Source organism: Erythranthe guttata, chromosome 12 (genome assembly GCF_056151865.1).
Source record: "Erythranthe guttata isolate IM_541 chromosome 12, IM_541, whole genome shotgun sequence".
Taxonomy (NCBI): domain Eukaryota; kingdom Viridiplantae; phylum Streptophyta; class Magnoliopsida; order Lamiales; family Phrymaceae; genus Erythranthe; species Erythranthe guttata.
Genome location: NC_142544.1, coordinates 2882488 through 2900890, shown reverse-complemented (window position 1 = coordinate 2900890; position 18403 = coordinate 2882488). Strand labels below are relative to the sequence as shown.

The 18403-nt window shown below is 36.3% G+C and overlaps 3 protein-coding genes across 3 annotated transcripts; 2 read left to right on the top strand and 1 right to left on the bottom strand.

Moving 5' to 3' along the window:
- Positions 1-204: 204 nt before the first annotated feature.
- Positions 205-2467, top strand: LOC105961305 (small ribosomal subunit protein eS7). Its single transcript, XM_012985539.2, has 6 exons — positions 205-353; positions 1321-1402; positions 1495-1568; positions 1652-1775; positions 1873-2055; positions 2161-2467. The coding sequence occupies exons 2-6, from the start codon at positions 1328-1330 to the stop codon at positions 2278-2280; spliced, it is 576 nt and encodes a 191-aa protein (XP_012840993.1). The 5' UTR covers positions 205-353; positions 1321-1327; the 3' UTR covers positions 2281-2467.
- Positions 2468-4524: 2057 nt separating this feature from the next.
- On the top strand, positions 4525-14863 carry LOC105961272 (PR5-like receptor kinase). The gene is made up of 3 exons (XM_088826330.1): positions 4525-4867; positions 6204-6947; positions 13551-14863. Exons 1-3 carry the CDS (start codon positions 4609-4611, stop codon positions 14714-14716), a joined length of 2169 nt encoding a protein of 722 aa, XP_088682456.1. The 5' UTR covers positions 4525-4608; the 3' UTR covers positions 14717-14863.
- On the bottom strand, positions 14720-17892 carry LOC105961306 (mannose-6-phosphate isomerase 1). Its single transcript, XM_012985540.2, has 5 exons — positions 17135-17892; positions 16640-16807; positions 15917-16129; positions 15559-15825; positions 14720-15245 (listed from the first exon to the last, which is right to left on the bottom strand). The coding sequence occupies exons 1-5, from the start codon at positions 17432-17434 to the stop codon at positions 14928-14930; spliced, it is 1266 nt and encodes a 421-aa protein (XP_012840994.2). The 5' UTR covers positions 17435-17892; the 3' UTR covers positions 14720-14927.
- Positions 17893-18403: the final 511 nt, after the last annotated feature.

Genomic DNA, 18403 nt, shown 5'->3' with positions numbered 1-18403 from the left:
ATTTACCCAATAAAATAAATTACAGAAATAATGATTTTGTTGAATGGGCCTTTTCTATGGACAACCCAAAATCAGATAATCAATACCGAATCCACTACCCATCAAATAGTCCGGGTCAGAAATCGGGTACCCATTTATCCCTTTATAAAATTTTGAACGGTCCAGATCTCTTCATTTAATAGTGCCTTCATCCCAGCCGTTGTCAGCTAGGGTTTTCATACAACACTTTAAAACCCTATATTCATCATCATACCTAATTCACTCTCTCTCTCCCTCTCTCTAATCTTTCGTTCTCAGCGAGTGGCCGGCGCGAGTACAGATCCTCCTCCGCCTTCTCATTTCTCTACTCGCAGGTACCATTTCTAAGCTGATGGGCGCCGTTCTCCATTGCTGTAAACTGCGTTTCGATTTAAATTTTCGTTTCTGAATGTCTGAAAAAAATCAGTGATTTCTTAAGTTAATTCGTGACTTTTATCGTATAATTATTGATTTTAATTGATTATATGTATGTGTATTTTGTGTTGCTTGTTTATGGAGTGTGTAATTAGATGTGCCCTGTTAATTGTTCATACAAGATTTAATCTTGTATTAATTAGCATAATGTGCTGGTTTATGTTTATCAATAGCGAATGATTATGAATTTGATTTATCGAATTAGAAACTTTGTTGGATAAATTGTATGATTTAATTATTTGGTGCCCTAATTATTCCCTTGTATATTCCCTCATAAAGAGGATTCAGTCATGTTGAGGTAAAAAGATTGGTTCTTGTGGGGTAAAAATTAACTATATTCAGGTGTTTGCATAATTGCATTTCTGCGTTTTTTGTCGGTAGATTAATTTAATACGTGACTTTTATCCTATAATTTTTAATTTCGTTAGACTATATGTATGTTTCTTTTGTGTTTATGGAGTGTGTAAGTAGGTGTGCCCTAATAATTGTTCATACAAGATGGAATCTTGTATTATTTAGCACAATGTGCTGGTTTATAATGATCCTAGCCGGATGATTCTGATTTTGTTTTTTCGATTTAGAAACTTAATTGTTAAAATTGATGAATTAGCTATTTGATGCCCTAATTATTCCTGGTATATTCTCTCATAAAGAGGATTCAGTCATGCTGATGTAAAAGATTGGTTCTTGTGGGGAAAACGAACTATATTCGGGTGTTTGCTTACTTGGATTTCTATGGTTTTTCATCAATCTTTTATTTGGGTGAAGATGAAGTTCCTTTTGATAAAGAAGCTCTGTTCGTTAACTATATGATATGATTTTGTTGAATTTCGTATAATTTTGTGTAATTATTTATTGTTTGTATAGTTGCAAGATGTATACTGCCGCGCAAAAGATCCACAAGGACAAGGATGCTGAGCCCACCGAGTTCGAGGAGAATGTCGCTCAGGTAATTCCCTCGTATTCATGCTTTTAACATTCTTACTGAACTAATATATTGCGCACTTAATTATAAGTTACGAACTTTTTGTTTGTGTGCAGGCCTTGTTCGATTTGGAGAACACCAACCAAGAAATCAAGAGCGACTTGAAGGACCTGTACATCAACTCTGCTTTGTAAGTGTTCCGACTTTCGACTATTCGCTTTCATCTTTGCTAGAGAGTTGATTATATAATCTTTATCTGTATAATGTATGCAGGCAGATTGATGTTTCCGGGAGCAAGAAAGCTGTTGTGATCCACGTTCCATACCGACTGAGGAAATCTTTCCGCAAGATTCACTCCAGGCTCGTAAGAGAGCTTGAGAAGAAGTTCAGTGGAAAGGTAAATACTGTTTTGTCACGTTAAATGAACCTCAAAAAGGACGGTATTAATGTGTTATTTGTTTTACTAATGTTTGCGTTTTTTTGGGGAATTATAGGAAGTTGTTGTGATCGCCACAAGAAGGATTGTGAACCCACCGAAGAAGGGTTCCGCTGTTCAGAGGCCGAGATCCCGCACACTAACTGCTGTGCACGATGCTATGCTCGAGGATATTGTGTATCCCGCTGAGATTGTTGGAAAACGTATCAGATACAGACTCGATGGAACCAAGATTATGAAGGTGGGATTTTCTTGATTTGATTACATATGTTTTCTTTTAAATTTTTTTTTAACGAAATCTGTGTGTTGAGTATCCTAAATCCTTTTCATTTATGCGTCTATGTAGATCTTCTTGGATCCCAAGGCGAAGAACGACACTGAGAACAAGCTTGAGACGTTCTCTGGAGTCTACAGGAAGCTTTCCGGGAAAGACGTTGTCTTTGAATTCCCAATAACCGAGGCCTGAAAAACCGAATGTTTTGTGATTTCTTCTTTTGCTTTAATTGAAATATGATATACATTTTTAGTTTGGGCTATTTTGAAGTTTTGATCAAGAGAATTCGGATATCTTTTTAAGGGACTTGTTCTCCGTTTTTGCTACAACTGTTGAATCTTTTATGGCTTAGTTTAATGTGTTCCTTATTGTGTCGAAATTCAGTTATTTGTGTTATTGTTTACTTGTGTCTTTGAATTATTACAGTGGATAATGGTTGGATGAGGATCCTGCATGGGTTATTATTCTGAACTAATGTTTGAGTGTTAGGGTCTAAAAGTAGTATTTTAATCTTGAATTTTGAATAATTATGTTTTGTTTGGTAATTGTTTTCTAATTATGTACAATGTGAATTATTTCTTGGGGGCAACTAAAATAAATCCCAATTTTTTCTCACGTCAATACCTCCAAGTTTAAAACCATTTTTTATAGAAGTTTTTACAACTTTTTCTTAGTTTAAAACCATAAATAAATAAAAAATGCTAGCAAAGTACAAAAATGCCCTTCATCAACCATAATACAATTTATACAAATAATTTTTTTATTCCTCACTTCAATACCAAGGAAAAAAAGAAAAACAAATCCTTTCTTCTTCTCCCCAAACTCAAATCCCTTAAACCTATCTTCTTCATCTTCTTAAATCCTCCAAAACATCTCCAAATTCAAAAAATCAAAACCTCACAAAACTTATAAAATGGAGTTATAAGACAATAATATGGTAGTATATATGGAAAGAGAACCCATTAAGGTAAGTATCAATGTCTTTTTTGAGCTTCGAAGTCCATTTTGAAGTTTTTTTTTTACTCCGCCGGCAATTTTCGACACATACAGGTCGATTTTTTGGTCAATTTTCGACACCAACGTGTCGAAAAAAAAAAAACAAATTTCGACACATACCTGTCGAAAATTCTCCCAATTTCGACAGGTATGTGTCGAAGAAATACTATCGGTAAAAAAAATAAAAAATAAAAAATAAAATTTTTTACCAATAGTGTTTTTCGACACATACCTGTCGAATTGGGAGAATTTTCGACAGGTATGTGTCGAAATTTGTTTTTTTTTTTTTTTTTTTTTTTTTTAATTTTTTCGACACGTTGGTGTCGAAAATTGACCTGTATGTGTCGAAAATTGCCGGCGGGTTTGAAAAAAAAAACTTCAAAATCGACTTCGAAGCTCAAAAAAGACATCGATACTTACCTTAATGTGTTCTCCTTTCATATATACTACCATATTATTGTCTTGTAACTCAATTTTATAAGTTTTGTGAGGTTTTAATTTCTTTAGTTTTGAGATTTTTTAGAAGAGTTTTTGGGGGAGGGAGAAGAAGGAGGTGGAGGAGGTGAGGGGTTTGTGAGTGAGGAGGGAAATGGTTTTTTAGGGTTTTTGATTATTTGGTATTTAAGAAAGAAAAATAGTATTTGTAATATTTTTTTTATTTTAATTTTCATTAAGGGTATTAAAGTAATTTACAATTAATTATTTAATTTTTATTTTTTTGGTAATCAAGTAAGCAAAAGTTGGGATTTGAAATAGTGATCCCTTATTTCTTGCCTCTAAATACCTTTTCTATGATAAAAATACGCAAAAGACATACGGGATAAAAATTGTACGAAAGACATTGTGAAAGTACTTGTTTGTTAAAACAACAAACCAAGGTATAGGTCATATATTTGTTGATAAGCTATCAAGTTGGCTCTAACTGCATTAGCTAGTAGATTTTGATTTGTTTTTTATTCGATAAAGCTCGACTGCGAGCACAACCTGATTGCCTATCAAATCAAGTTCGATAAAAAATCAAACAAATTTCAACAATTAGTTCAACTCAACGCGATTCATTTACACCCAAACTTTAATGCGAACTCATATAAATCCTATCTCTTGCTCACGTGAACCAAAGCACATTTTCGCGAAACAAGGAAAAAAATTAAGAAGTGTAGTTGTCGGGAATGATATATAACAAGTTGCGATAAATTGTCCATTAATTTTCGCAGCCTCCGGTGAAATTTTTTTGGAACAAGATTTTCAGTGACAAAGATGGTCCAAGTAAAGAAAACCCTTAACGCATCCCAGTTGGCGACAATAGACGAGTCGTGGTTTGGAACTTTGGCGAAAAAAAAATACCACACAACACAACCCTTAAAATGCTATTTTAAGTAAGGGTCAACTTTAACAAGTCTTTGATGGAAGCATACACCATAACATTTTATTCTTTATTTTATACTTTCTTTTTTTCTCAACCATATATGAAAACAATGCTATCAGTTATTTATGACTGAGTGAACAAAACAAGCTGTCTGAAAAATGCATCCCAAAACCAACCATAAACTTCTCCTCTTAATCCAAGCTGCTCTTGTGTCAATATTCTTGGCACTTCTCTTCTGTCGCCAGAGCATTGACGAAAACGAATTAAATGCTCCGCCGGATTCTCTTTCCGGCGGGTTTTCGTTCCGACAATTGCTGGCGGCAAATTGCAGTGGCGTCGGCGGGACGTGCGTTTATGACCGGCGCTCCGAATCTACTGTTAGCCTGCAGACTGTTGCTGCAGGTCCGGAATCCGAAGGTAAAATTACCCTTTGAGTCGACTCGTGAGCTTGATCAGCCGACTTGAAAAAAGCTCGAACTCAGCTTTTCGAGCTCGAGCTTTATTTTTATCTTTAAGTTAATATGAATACTTATTTTATAATTAATAGTGGGTGATTCTTTTTTAAATAAATATTAATGCTTAAATAAATTACGTAATAAATTATTGGTCAATCAACCCTTCATAATTTTTACCAATATCGACCGATTGAAATTAAGCTTGACTGCAATGAATTATATGTGTGAATTTTTATGGTTTAACATGTACGGTAAATATTAAATTAATACTTGATAAATTAGTAATATCACTTAAAGAATAATTTTTTTCTGTTCAGATTCGGTGATTATATACTAAATTATTAATTCGATAACATAATATTCCGCTAAATTAATAGAACTTTACCAGTCTCATCTGTATTAATTAGAGAGATTTAATTTTATATCATTGGGATGTTTAATTTGCATATACGTATGAAATAAGTTACAGTTAAAACGTTATAAATGAATAGTATCGGGACGAACCAAAATCTATTGATTTAGCAAAATAATTTTTTAACATGTTGTCCTTGAGTTGGGACTGAGAAAAATTATTATTGAACGAGGTTATTAATCTGTTGAGTATTAATTTATCTATTCTATTGTAATAAATAATAATATTGTGTGTAGGGGTGCAAGTTGGAATGGAAATTCCAATTTTTGAACAACTTTATTCATTCCGACTTCCGAAATTCCGATTTCTGAAATTTACAGATTTTTTTCGATAGGAATTGGAATTATATAAAATAAATTTGGAATTTCCGATTTTCGATCCAATCTGATTCCCGAAATTAGTTCCGAATTTTTTCCGAACAATACACCTATAAATAATAAATATTATATAATGCTTATTTTTCCGAAAAATACACCTATAAGTTTTGTTTTAGAATTTTGACGTAATGAATTGTTGTTGAAAGTTCTATTAGATATTATGTTGTGTTTATTTTTATTTATTTTTTGAACTGAAATTTAGTAGTTATTAGTTTTACTTTTATCGACGTGGACGTTCTTATTTTTGGAAAATTATGACCATTTTTAGAAAATTTACGCTAAGTTTTGAAATTTTTAAGCTTATGTAATTTCTGATTTTTTTCCGAAATTCCGAAATTTCCGGGCCTTTTGGAATTAGAATGAATTTTTAGATTCCGAAAATTTTGGAATTGGAATAGGAATTGATTTTGTACTTCCGAAGTTTTTTGGGAATTTTCTGAAAAGCCTAATTCCGATCCGATCCATCCGACTTTCACCCCTAATTGTGTGGAAGATATGATGTGATGCAGCAGCCGGCGGTGCAATGTTTAGGTTGGTGAACAATTGTACGTATACAATTTGGCCAGCAATTAAAGGCAACCCGGATCTGATAACCTCGGGAATCGAGCTCGAGCTCCGTACGGGCGTCACACGTGCCATTCCGACCCCATATGGCTGGTCTGGTCGTTTCTGGGGCAGAACCGGTTGCAACTTCAACGACTCGGGCGTCGGCCCCTGTGACACGGGCGACACTATTGCCACGCTGGCCGAGTTCGTCACCGGTTCCGGCAACGGCGACTTCTACGACGTTAGCCTCGTTGAAGGGTTTAATGTTCCCATGCGGGTCGATGCAGTCGGCGGGCGGGGTCAGTGCACGTCCGTGGAGGACCTGATAGGCATGTGCCCCGCGGAGCTGAGGAACGACGACGGTGGCGCGTGCCGCAGCGCGTGCAACGCGTTCAACACCACCGTGCACTGTTGCAGAGGCTCGACGTGCGCGCGGACACAATACTCGCAGTTTTTCAAGGACGCGTGCCCCCTGGCTTACAGCTTGGCCGTTGAGGATTCCAATAGCATCTTCACATGTAGAGATGCCGACTACATCATCACCTTCTGTGCTGCAACCATTCCCACGAACATTTCTACATTTGCTCCCGAGCCGTCTTCCCCGGGACCGACTTCACCAGGGCCATCTTCCCCGGGGCCGACTTCACCAGGGCCATCATTTCAAGGGCGAGGGCGCGAGGGGTCTTTTCCAATAGGGATCGCAATAGGTAACCGTCGAAACATTTTACTCCTCTAACTTTCAGGGTAAATATCATAAAATTACCTGGACTTAGATACTACACCAAGTTATTTATATGAGGTGAATGTTTAACCATAGTTGGGGTCAAAATTCCACCCAATAAGCGCACACATACACACACACAAATGGACGTATATGTTATTATGTGCAGATCTACTCTAACACTTACATGATGTAGATAAACAGGTGTACGTAGTATCTATTTTTTATAAAAACTCCATGTGTTAAGGAAAATCTACATCGAACCCCCTATGTTCTTTTTATTGCATAAAAATCCTCCATATTTCACTTTTCTTTGCATGAAATTCTATTTTTTGTTAACTGTAGAGGAAAAAAAATTATGAAAGTTTTTTTTTTATAACATAGAGTGATTTGGTTATGTTTTTAAAGTTAAATACATTTATAGTTTATTAATTTAATATTAGAAAGAAGTACATATATAAATTGTAATGGATTTTCAAATTAATCATATTTTCTTTAATTATAATTCATTGGGTTTTTCTTTTTATTGCATAAAAATCCTTCATATTTCACTTTTTTTTGCATGAAATTCTATTTTTCGTTAACTGTAGAGGAAAAAAATTTATGAAAGTTTTTTTTTATAACATAGAGTGATTTGGTTATGTTTTTAAAGTCAAATACATTTATAGTTTATTAATTTAATATTAGAAAGAAGTACATATATAAATTGTAATGGATTTTCAAATTAATCATATTTTCTTTAATTATAATTAATGGGTTTTTCTATAAGTTTGTGATCAACTATCTTTATTATTCTAGGTTCATGGGTTATATCTCTTTCGTCAATAAGCCCATCTCTTTAATCTTATATATAAAAGAAAGAAACGCTAAGGCAACCTAAGAAACCCTAATGACATATTGTAACATTTTTTTCTTCTAATTACTCCATACCAAATCTCGACTAGCATAATCCTGATTCACAACACTATATTATATCACTAATAAATTTACGAGGTTTGAACTCGATTTTAACATCCCGAGAGCAACACACTCCAATCCACTATATCCAGAGATAACACAACTACACATGCACAGTACAGAGATCAGATCACGAGGTCTAAACCTAGCTCAGATATGTCAGAAACCCTAACCCCCAAAATACAATGGTTTCTCTCCCTTTCTCTCTTGTGTTTCCTTGTGTGGTATTCTCTCTCTAATGTTGCTCACGTTGATTTTCAGCTCTCCAGATAGGTTGCCTTTTATAGAAAACGGAGGCACATGATCCCACCAAGAATTAGCTCCACCTACCTTCTACATGTGCTCCTCACGTGACCATGCGCATGTGCAAGACACATGCACATTACTCCAGTGGATTAAGTGTCATTAACAACAGATTAGAACCATAATTTAACAAATCTCCACCTTGGTTCAATCTGCAACACCTTGTACTGCTCATCCATGTTCTTAAGAGCATACAACCAGGATCAACACCTGATTTAGTTCTCCTCATCCAAGTCTTGAACTTGCACTAAGTTCAAACAATGTTGAAACTTAGTAATTGGCAGTGCTTTTGTCAAAGCATATGCAGGAATCTCCTCAATAGCTATCCTTTCCACCTTAATTTGAACAGAAGCTACAACTTCCCTGATGAAATGAAACTTGATAGCTATGTGCTTTGATCACTCATGAAACATTGGATTTTTTATGAGAAATATAGCACTCTAACTATCACAATTCACAGTGCAAAATGATATCCTCATCTTTTCCAGACAACTCCTCTTTGAATCCCTTTAACCATAGCCCCTATTTCACTGCCTCAGTAGCAACCATGTATTCTGCTTCTATGGTGGAAAGAGCAACCAACTTTTGCAGACAAGATTTCCAACTAATAGCTCCTCCATGAACCGTGTAAATATAACCAGACAAAGACTTCCTAGTATCCAAACAACCAGCATAGTCTGAATCTACAAAACCTTGAACTGCAATCTCATTTATCCTATTTGATCTCCTATACAAGATTCCCAAGCAACATGTCCTTTTAAATACTTCAGTAAGCTCTTTAGTGTATCCCAATGTGTCTTTCCAGGTTCTGCCATAAACCTGCTCAATATGCTCAAACCATAAGCAAGGTCAGGTCTTGTTGTCACCATACAGTACATAACACTTCCAATTACATTGGCATAATGTATATTTTGCATATACAATTCTTCTTTAGAAGATTTTGGTTTTTGACTTTGGCTTAACTTGAAGTGGGCAGGTAATGGAGTTCCAACTAGCTTGGAATCAAGCAAACCATACTTAGAAAGAACCTTTTCTAAATATTGTTTCTGAGATAGAAATAAGTGACCATTCTTTCTATTTCTAATAATATCAATGCCAAGTATTCTACTTGTACTTCCCATGTCCTTCATTTCAAATTCCCTCTTAAGTTTTATCTTAAGGTTGTCGATCTCTTGAGCATGTTTTTCCAATGATCAACATATCATCAATATATAAAAGGAGAAGAATTTGGTCATCACCTTTTGATCCATTCTGATAAATACAACTGTCATAGCTACCCTTCTCAAAATTTATGGACACCATGAACAGATCAAACCTTTTATACCACTATCTTGGGGATTGCTTCATCCATACACATACTTCTGTAACAAGCACACCATGTCTTCATCTCCATTATGAAAACCCTCAGGTTGCTTCATATATATAGTCTCTTCCAACTCTCCATGAAGAAATGCAGTGGTAACATCCATTTGCTCAAGCTCAAGGTCAAACTGTGCTACAAGAGATAATACTATTCCAATAGAGGTTCGCTTTACCACTGGTGAGAAAATCTCATTGAAATCTATACCTTCTCTCTGTGTGAAGCCTTTTACAACAAGCCTAGCCTTGTACCTTGGCTTTTCAACACCAAGTATTCCAGATTTCAGCTTGTAAATCCAGTTACAACTAACAAGCTTTTGATTCTTTGGCTTTTTCACCAGTACCCAAGTGTTATTCTTCTTGAGAGATAACATTTCCTCTTCCATAGCCTTCAACCCGTTCATATTCTCAACATTTTCAGTAGCTTCTTTGTAGCTTACAGGTTCACTCTTGCTTGCTTCATTTGTAACAGCAAGAGCATATGCAATGATGTCTGCATATCCATACCTATTAGTCACCTTCTTTTCCCTTCTAACTATATCTCTTGCTAACTGATAATATTTAAGGTTCTCAGCTTTAGTTGCTTCTTCCAATGTCTCTACAATAGGTTGAGTTTCATCTTCTAAATCTTCATTTTCTGACATTGGAGCAGGATCAACAAACTCCACCTCAATTTGAGCTTCTCTTGACACAGTAATGTCAGAACATGAAGACTCCAGTAACAAAGGAATTTGATCTTCATTAAAAGTGACATCTCTTCTAATTAAACACTTTTGATTCCATTGCTCTATGCACCACAATTTATAGCCTTATACTCCTTATAGATAGCCTAAAAAATGCACTTAAGTGCTCTAGCTTCCAACTTATCCTGCCTGATATGAGCATAGGCTGCATATCCAAAAACCCTTAAGTGATCATATGTGGGAGGTTGACTGGTCCAAATCTCTTGAGGAGTTTTGAATTTCAAGGCAGAGGATGTACTTCTATTTATGAGATAGCATGTTGTTGTGGCTGTCTCTCCCCATAATTTTTTAGAACAACCTGAACTCAGTAACATGCATCTCAGTTTCGCAAGTATAGTCATGTTCATTCTCTCTGCAAGACCATTTTGTTAAGGAGTAGTCCTTACTGTTTTGTGTCAGGTAATACCAGCTTCCCTACAAAATTTATTGAACATTTCTGACACAAACAAATTATTATCAGTTCTTAAGTGCTTTATCTTCAAACTAGTTTGTGTTTCTACTTTTTTTTCCATGTCTTGAATACTGAGAATGCCTCATATTTTGTGTTCAAAATATAAATCCAGGCGTTCCTGGATTTGTCATCAATAAGTGACATGAAATATCTGCAACCTCCCATTCTTTCAGCCCTTGCAGGTCCTCACAAGTCAGAGTGAATGTATTCAAGATTATTTTGAGTTGCATGAACAACTTGACTGAACTTCACTCTTTCTATTTTTCCCTTTTCACAAAATTTTAGTTCTTTAATCTTGCTTCCATCAAGTAGCTTCTGCCTTACTAGCTCTTGCATCCCTGTCTCACTCATGTGAGCAAGTCTTCTATGCCATAAACTGGTATCTCCCAAAACTACAACATCTGAATTAGCTGCTATGGAACCATCTAGAAAGTAAATGCCATTTCTCAACAATCCATTTATCAATATCATGGATCCTTTTAGGATTTTCATCACTCCATTCTTAGCTCTCATCTCATAGCCAGCTCTATCTAACATACCAATAGAGATTAGGTTTCTTTTCAAGGCATGAACATACCTCATTCCATTTACAAGTTTCTTCTGTCCAGAAGATAGTTGCAAGTTGACAGCTCCAATTCCTACAATCTTGCAAGCTTTGTTGTCTCAAAAAAGTACCATTCCCTTCTTTGATTCCTTGAGATCTTGAAACCATTCCTTGTTTGGAGTAATGAGCACCCAGAATCAAGTACCCATTCTCCACCTCAATTTGGGTATGATGTGACTAAAACATCTCCCTCTTCAACATATGTCGCAGTCAGCACATCAGTTGATTCATAACCATCAGAGACTACAAATATATCTCCTTTATCACCATAATTGAAATCCACCTTCTTCTGAGTCCTTTCTGGACAAAATCTCTTAATGTGGCCTTCATTTTTACACTTGTAGCATCTTCTGGTATCTTTGTTTGGTTGTCTAGATTTAGATCTAGATTTTCCTCTTCCTTTTTTTTTGGTCTTTCTTCTTTGTTCTTCCTCTCACAGTAAGTCCATCACCATTTACATTAAAGCCCATTCCTTGTTTCTTCTGAAGCTCCTTTGAGTTTAGCACTGACTTGACCTCTGTCATAGTGAGTGTTTCCGTCTATATAATATTGTATCTACTATATGCTGATATGTCTTTGGTAGTGAATTGAAGAGGATAATAGCTTGATCCTCTTCTTCAATTTTAATCCTTACTGCATGCGGATCAAGGATTATCCTGTTGTACTCATCCAAGTACTTTCTGACTTCAGTGACTTCCTCCATGTGAAGTGTGTACAGCTTCTTCTTCAAGTACAATCTATTTGTCAGAGTTTTCTTCATATAGATTGACTCAAGTTTTTCCCAAATGGAAAGAGCAGTGGTTTCCTCTGAAACCTGCCTTAACACTTCATCTCCAAGGCTCAGAATCTGAGCACTGTGAGCCTTTGACAGTATTTCTGGTATTACCTTTTGATCTTCAATGGCAGCTAAGGATTTAGGATCTAAAGCAATAGAAGTACCTTGATGGACCATTAATGCCTTCATCTTTATTCTCCAGAGTGTGAAATCATTTTCACCATTGAATTTTTCGAATTCAAACTTAGAAGAACTCATCTTCTGCAGATCTGAATCGCTAATTGTGTAGAAGGTGTGGATCTGATTTTTCCTTTGCTAATTCAAATTAACCCATCACCTGCAATCGATCTACGCTCACTGCACCACTTGTTATGAATCTAAGGTGATAATAGTAAGAATTTGCAGATCAAAGTTCACACACACTAATGCACTCAGTTCACACACACACACACACACACACACACACACACACACACACACACACACACACACACACACACACACACACAATGCAAGATAAAATGAAAGATGAACGCAAGCAATTTATGAGGTTTGAACTCGATGTGAGTTCTACATCCCCGGGAGCAGCACACTCCAATCCACTATATCCAAGAGATAACACAACTACACATACACAGTACAAAGATCAGATCACAAGCTCTAAACCTAGCTCATATATGGCAGAAACCCTAACCCAAAATACAATGGTTTCTCTCCCTTTCTCTCTCGTGTTTCCCTGTGTAGTATTCTCTCTCTAATGTTGCTCACGTTGATTTCCAGCTCTGCAGATAGGTTGCCTTATATAGAAAACAGACGCACATGATCCCATGTGCCTTTCCTCATATGTCAGCCAATAGGAGCTCAGCCTTTCCCTCCAAGAAACAACTCTACCTACCTTCTGCATGTGCTCCTCATGTGACCATGAGCATGCGCAAGACACATGCACATTACTCCAGTGGATTAAGTGTCATTAATAACATATTAGAACCATAGTTTAACATTGACGGTAATATTACTGTTGTTATAGTAATATTACTGTCAACCACGTCAATATCAATTCTTTTGGCTTTTTATTATGTTTTCCTTTGTTGAACGGTCAACATATTAATATTATTCTATATAAAAATAAACAATAATAATAACTTTTGTTGTGTTAATACTTAATATTACAATGCTAGAAATTAATATAGCAATATTATTGTGTTAACAACGTTAACTATTAACAGATAGGGATTTCATGGAAAGAAAAATGAATATTTACGCAATTAAAAAAAGAGAGGATTTGGTGCATGTTTTCCCTAAGACAAGAGGTTTTATGTTGTGCCCCTAATTATTGTTTTGTTGTATTAATTTTATATTGTCGGATCACGTAACATGTCTTCCTATCTATATATCAGGTGTTGCAGTTGGTGTCGCTAGTACAATCGTATTAGTCATTATCGTAATAGTTTGCTGTGTTAAACGACAGCACTCGTCAAAAGGAGTCCTTAATCACGCAAGTGATCAGTTAGATATAGAAAAGTTTCTACCCCAACACGGATCACTCGCTCTCAAGAGATACAAATATTCCGAAATCAAGAAAATAACCAAATCCTTCAATGAGAAGCTTGGTCAAGGAGGATATGGTAGTGTCTACAAAGGTGAGTTACCCGATAAATCACTTGTCGCTGTCAAGGTTTTGATCGACACTGATAGCAATGGAGAAGAATTCATCAATGAAGTTGCTAGCATTAGCAGAACTTCCCATGTCAATATTGTCAATCTTCTCGGGTTCTGTTACGATCGAAAGAAGAGGGCTTTGGTCTACGAGTTTATGCCGAAGAAATCTTTGGACAAGTTCTTAAAAAATGATTGTACGTTAGATTTGGACAAATTGTACAAGATTGCAGTTGGAATTGCCAAAGGTTTGGAATATCTGCACACGGGTTGCAATACTAGGATTGTTCATTTCGACATTAAGCCTCAGAACATTCTTTTAGACGATGACTTCTGTCCGAAAATATCTGATTTCGGGCTTGCTAAACTAGGCAAGAAGAAGCAGAGTGCAATATCGATGCTCGGGACACGAGGCACTATCGGGTACATTGCTCCCGAAGTATTTTCAAGAAACTTTGGAGGAGTTTCTTATAAGTCCGACGTATATAGCTACGGAATGATGGTTCTCGAAATGGCTGGAGAGAGAAAACTAGATGAAACTGAAACAATACAATCGAGTGAGAATTATTTTCCAGACAGGATCTACGAGCATGCTATCGATTTTACCGTAAAATTAGGCGATCTCGTAATTGAAGAAGAAAAAGAAGAAGAAACGGCAAGGAAAATGATTTTGGTCGGATTTTGGTGCATTCAGACAACACCATCGAATAGGCCATCGATGTCTAAGGTTGTTGAAATGTTAGAAGGAAGTCTGCAATCCATACAAATTCCACCGAAGCCTGTCCTGTTTACACCTCCCACATTGGCTGCGCATGAATTTTCTCGACAATTCTCAGACGTTTTTTCGACAACAGAAACAGAGAATTCGGCTGATGTTTTACCTGATGGTGCACAAGTACAACTTTGAAAGTTCGATAATTTGTCGATTATTCCAGCAACTATTTTCCCAATTGTCGATAATGTGTTCCGTTTATTTGATGATCATTTCTACATTCGATCTGTGTACAACAACTGCTACTGGTACATATAATACACATCTGACTTACTAATGTTACACCGAAAAGGTAGGCAAAATACAGAGGGCAAAATGGTAAAATAAAAGAATTAAAAAAAACAAATTACTTTGATTCCTCGAGAAAATTGCTGCTAATCCCCGCTCGATACAAATTCAAACCCGAACTAGTTTTTACGGTTATCTCAGTGTCTGCGGGTATAAATAGCACATCACCTTCACCAACTAACTCTTCGGTAAATGCGGGCCCCATTTCTCCCTCTCCGGAAACAACAACAAAAACGGAAGGGCCGTTTACCGCAGGAAAAACCGTTGACGTTTCTTGAGGAAGAATACACCGATCAACCTCAAACTCATCAAACGGAGGGAGGTATTTAACCGTATATGGATTTGAAGGAATCCCACGAAGAATCTCCGGAAAACCCTGAAATAAATATAAATATAATAATAAATTATATTTAGTTTACCAAGAAGAGGTCCAAAATCATCAAGCTAGTACGAATCAAATAAGGCCTCATTTGTTTCCTAAGATTAGATTAAAAACAATCTTACGAAAACCCAATTGTATAATTGGACGAAAAAAAAAAGTCTCCCGATTAGCTAAAGATTCCATTTTTCCCAAAAAAAATACGGGCTGACCCGAAAAGTTATCGGACTAACCAAACATCCAAGTAAGGGTCTAATTATTTAATTAATCATGACTAAATAACTGATAATTTTATCATGTGATCGATCACCTGTTTGTATGTGAGCATCGAACAGAGAGTTTGTACATCGAGGGTTTTCGGAGTAAGTCCAGCTCGTACAACGTTGTCCGATGTTGCCATGCACTCGACACATTCACCGTGTATATACGCATGAGGTTCGTTCGCACCTATGTACAGTGCTTCGCCGGATTTAAGTTTAACGTAATTTAATAAAAAAGATGCTATCACACCGACATCTCCTGGATATTGCTTTTCGAGCATCAAAACGAGCTCTTCCTTCTCTGTCAGCTGCCTCGCCTATCAAGAATCCGTAAAAATGCAATCTTTACACACACAAAAAACAAAAAAAATCAATAATAAAAAAAAAATTGTCTTTATTATAAAATACCTCGTGTTTGATGTTCAGTCGAGTTATCAACTTGACGACGACTTCGGTTATTACAGCCTTGCTAGCTGACATGAGTTTAGTAAATAACGACCGTAAAACCTCTTTCAGTTTCATTTCCCCTTCTTTGTCACTTATGTGTAATATTTGATCGGCATACGAAGTACCAACTACTTCAACGATCTCGGGTACGTGTCGAAGAACATTTTTAAATTCCTTAAAAAAAACGAGAGAAACGGTCTATAAGTAACACATTGAATTATTTAGCTTTGTTCAATCAACTTAAGTCCGCTGATACATTCTAAAAAAAAACCGAGAATATTTCATCAAAGTTTACATCTCGTGAAGAGTTGTCATTATTATGACTCAATTTATTCTGCTGTCGTCATTGAACGCCACGAAACGTTGTCCGCAAAATAATTGCGTTAGGCGGAGAAAATTATGTAGATACAGACATTTTAAAAAGGTTGTCACAACTAACGCCCACCGCCCGACTAAGCAAATCTGTAGTCTCTCCCAAAAAGGAATCTTGAAATACTAATTTTTTTTTCCGAAAGTGTCCAAATAACCGTAACCACATTGCGTGAATACTGGGAAAAGCTCACCGCTCGAGCATTCACTTTTAACTCTAGTTCCACCAAACTTTGAACAGACTAAACCATAGTTATGTTGCATTTTTTTGCATGTTCCTTAAACCGATGATTTATAAATTGTAAGAAAAGCTACCTCAAGACCGATAAAACCACACAACGCCTCGAATTCGGTGAGTGCCAAAGCCATCTCGGGTTTGTGATTATCGTCCTTGTAAACTCCCGGATGTTGCCTATGTAGAATTGCGGCCAAATCTTTATCGGGATGGGCCTGTATCGACAGTGCTTTTGCTACTGAAAGTACCTAACAAACACAAACAAAATGCTTCAGATTTTCATTATATAGACAGATATATATACAAAAGTCAATCACAGTTAAATAAAAATTGGATCTTGATTCTTCTAATTAAGGTAGAAACCAGAAAACAAAATTTGAAACTAACACACACACATATGGATCTTGATTCTTCAAATTAAGGTAGAAACCAGAAAACTAAATTTGAAACTACCACACACACACACACACACACATATGGATCTTGATTCTTCAAACTAAGGTAGAAACACACACACATACAGACATTGCAATAACATCATTGAAAAACCCAAAATTTGGGCAAGAGTTTTTTACCTTGAAGAGGAATGGGAGATGTGGGCCCCACTTGTGCAAAACCTTATCACCAAGAACACTAGGGTTTTGCTGAATCCAATCCTTCAGGCTTATCTCCGAGCCACCACCCGCTTCCACCGCGTACGAGGGGCCTGACTCGTGAGTCCCCATCCAGAACTCGGCGTATGGTCCACCGCCGTCGATCTCGTCTCCGTTGTTCTTAGCGTACAGCCGCGCCACACCGGATTCCTCCCCGAGCTTACCCCACTCGTACCTCATCACCGAGCACCTGAGTCTAACAATTCCCGGAACGCCGCCCATGGAAACGACAATGACGAGGCGGCTTCTTCTTCTTCTAGTAGTCGGAGCGAGGGGTTCGAACTTGACGGAACCGTAGGAATAGCAACAGGAGGAGAGGGAAAGAGAGGGAGATTTTCAGGCCCATGTGGCCTTTTTGAAGGCACCGGATTTCTTTGTTTTAAAAAAAAAAAAAAAAGGTTTTATCTACAGCATTTATTGGCGTTGTGGTTACATTTGGTGGGGAAGAATCGTCAAGAATGGTGGCGGCGTTAATGGGGTTTTGGGGGCAACGGTGACGGCGTCGGTGGTGAAGTATGGCAGTTGGGGGAGGAGTAATTTTTGCGGGGGGTTTTGACAGTTTTTTTTGGGTCCATATCTCGATTTCAGGACCCCAATTCTAGATCTAAATCAAATTTATTAGGACTAAATTAATATTAAAAGACACTACTTGATCCTAATTTAAAATTTAATAGCATCCGAACTAGTCAATAACTCAAGATTAGAATTATTATTTTTCAACAATTACTTATCGGCCCGAACAGTTATTGGAACTAACACTAACATCCAATAAACTTGAATTATTTAATTAATTAAGACAAGTCTTACCAACCAAACTATGCTTTAGGGTATTACTTTTTTTCCAAAAAAAATTATATTTACTAATGTTTTAACTATTATTATTTTTATATCGTCTTATTAAGGAGTCTTATCATATTATTAAATTTATGCATTATGCTTTTATTTTCCAAACACTTTCGAAAAACAATATATATAAAAAAATATAATATGAGCTATGAGCCATGCGCCATGGTGGAAGAGATAAACAGTCTCATCCACATTTTCTTATAGTCTTTTTAGAGACTTACAACTTACAAGCTACTCCATTCATTTATATTTCTTTTTTTCGTTTTAGAAAGCCTCAAAATAAGATTTATTTTGTAAAATAATTTTTTTTTGTTATTTAAGGGGTGATTTATTTAAGATAATTAC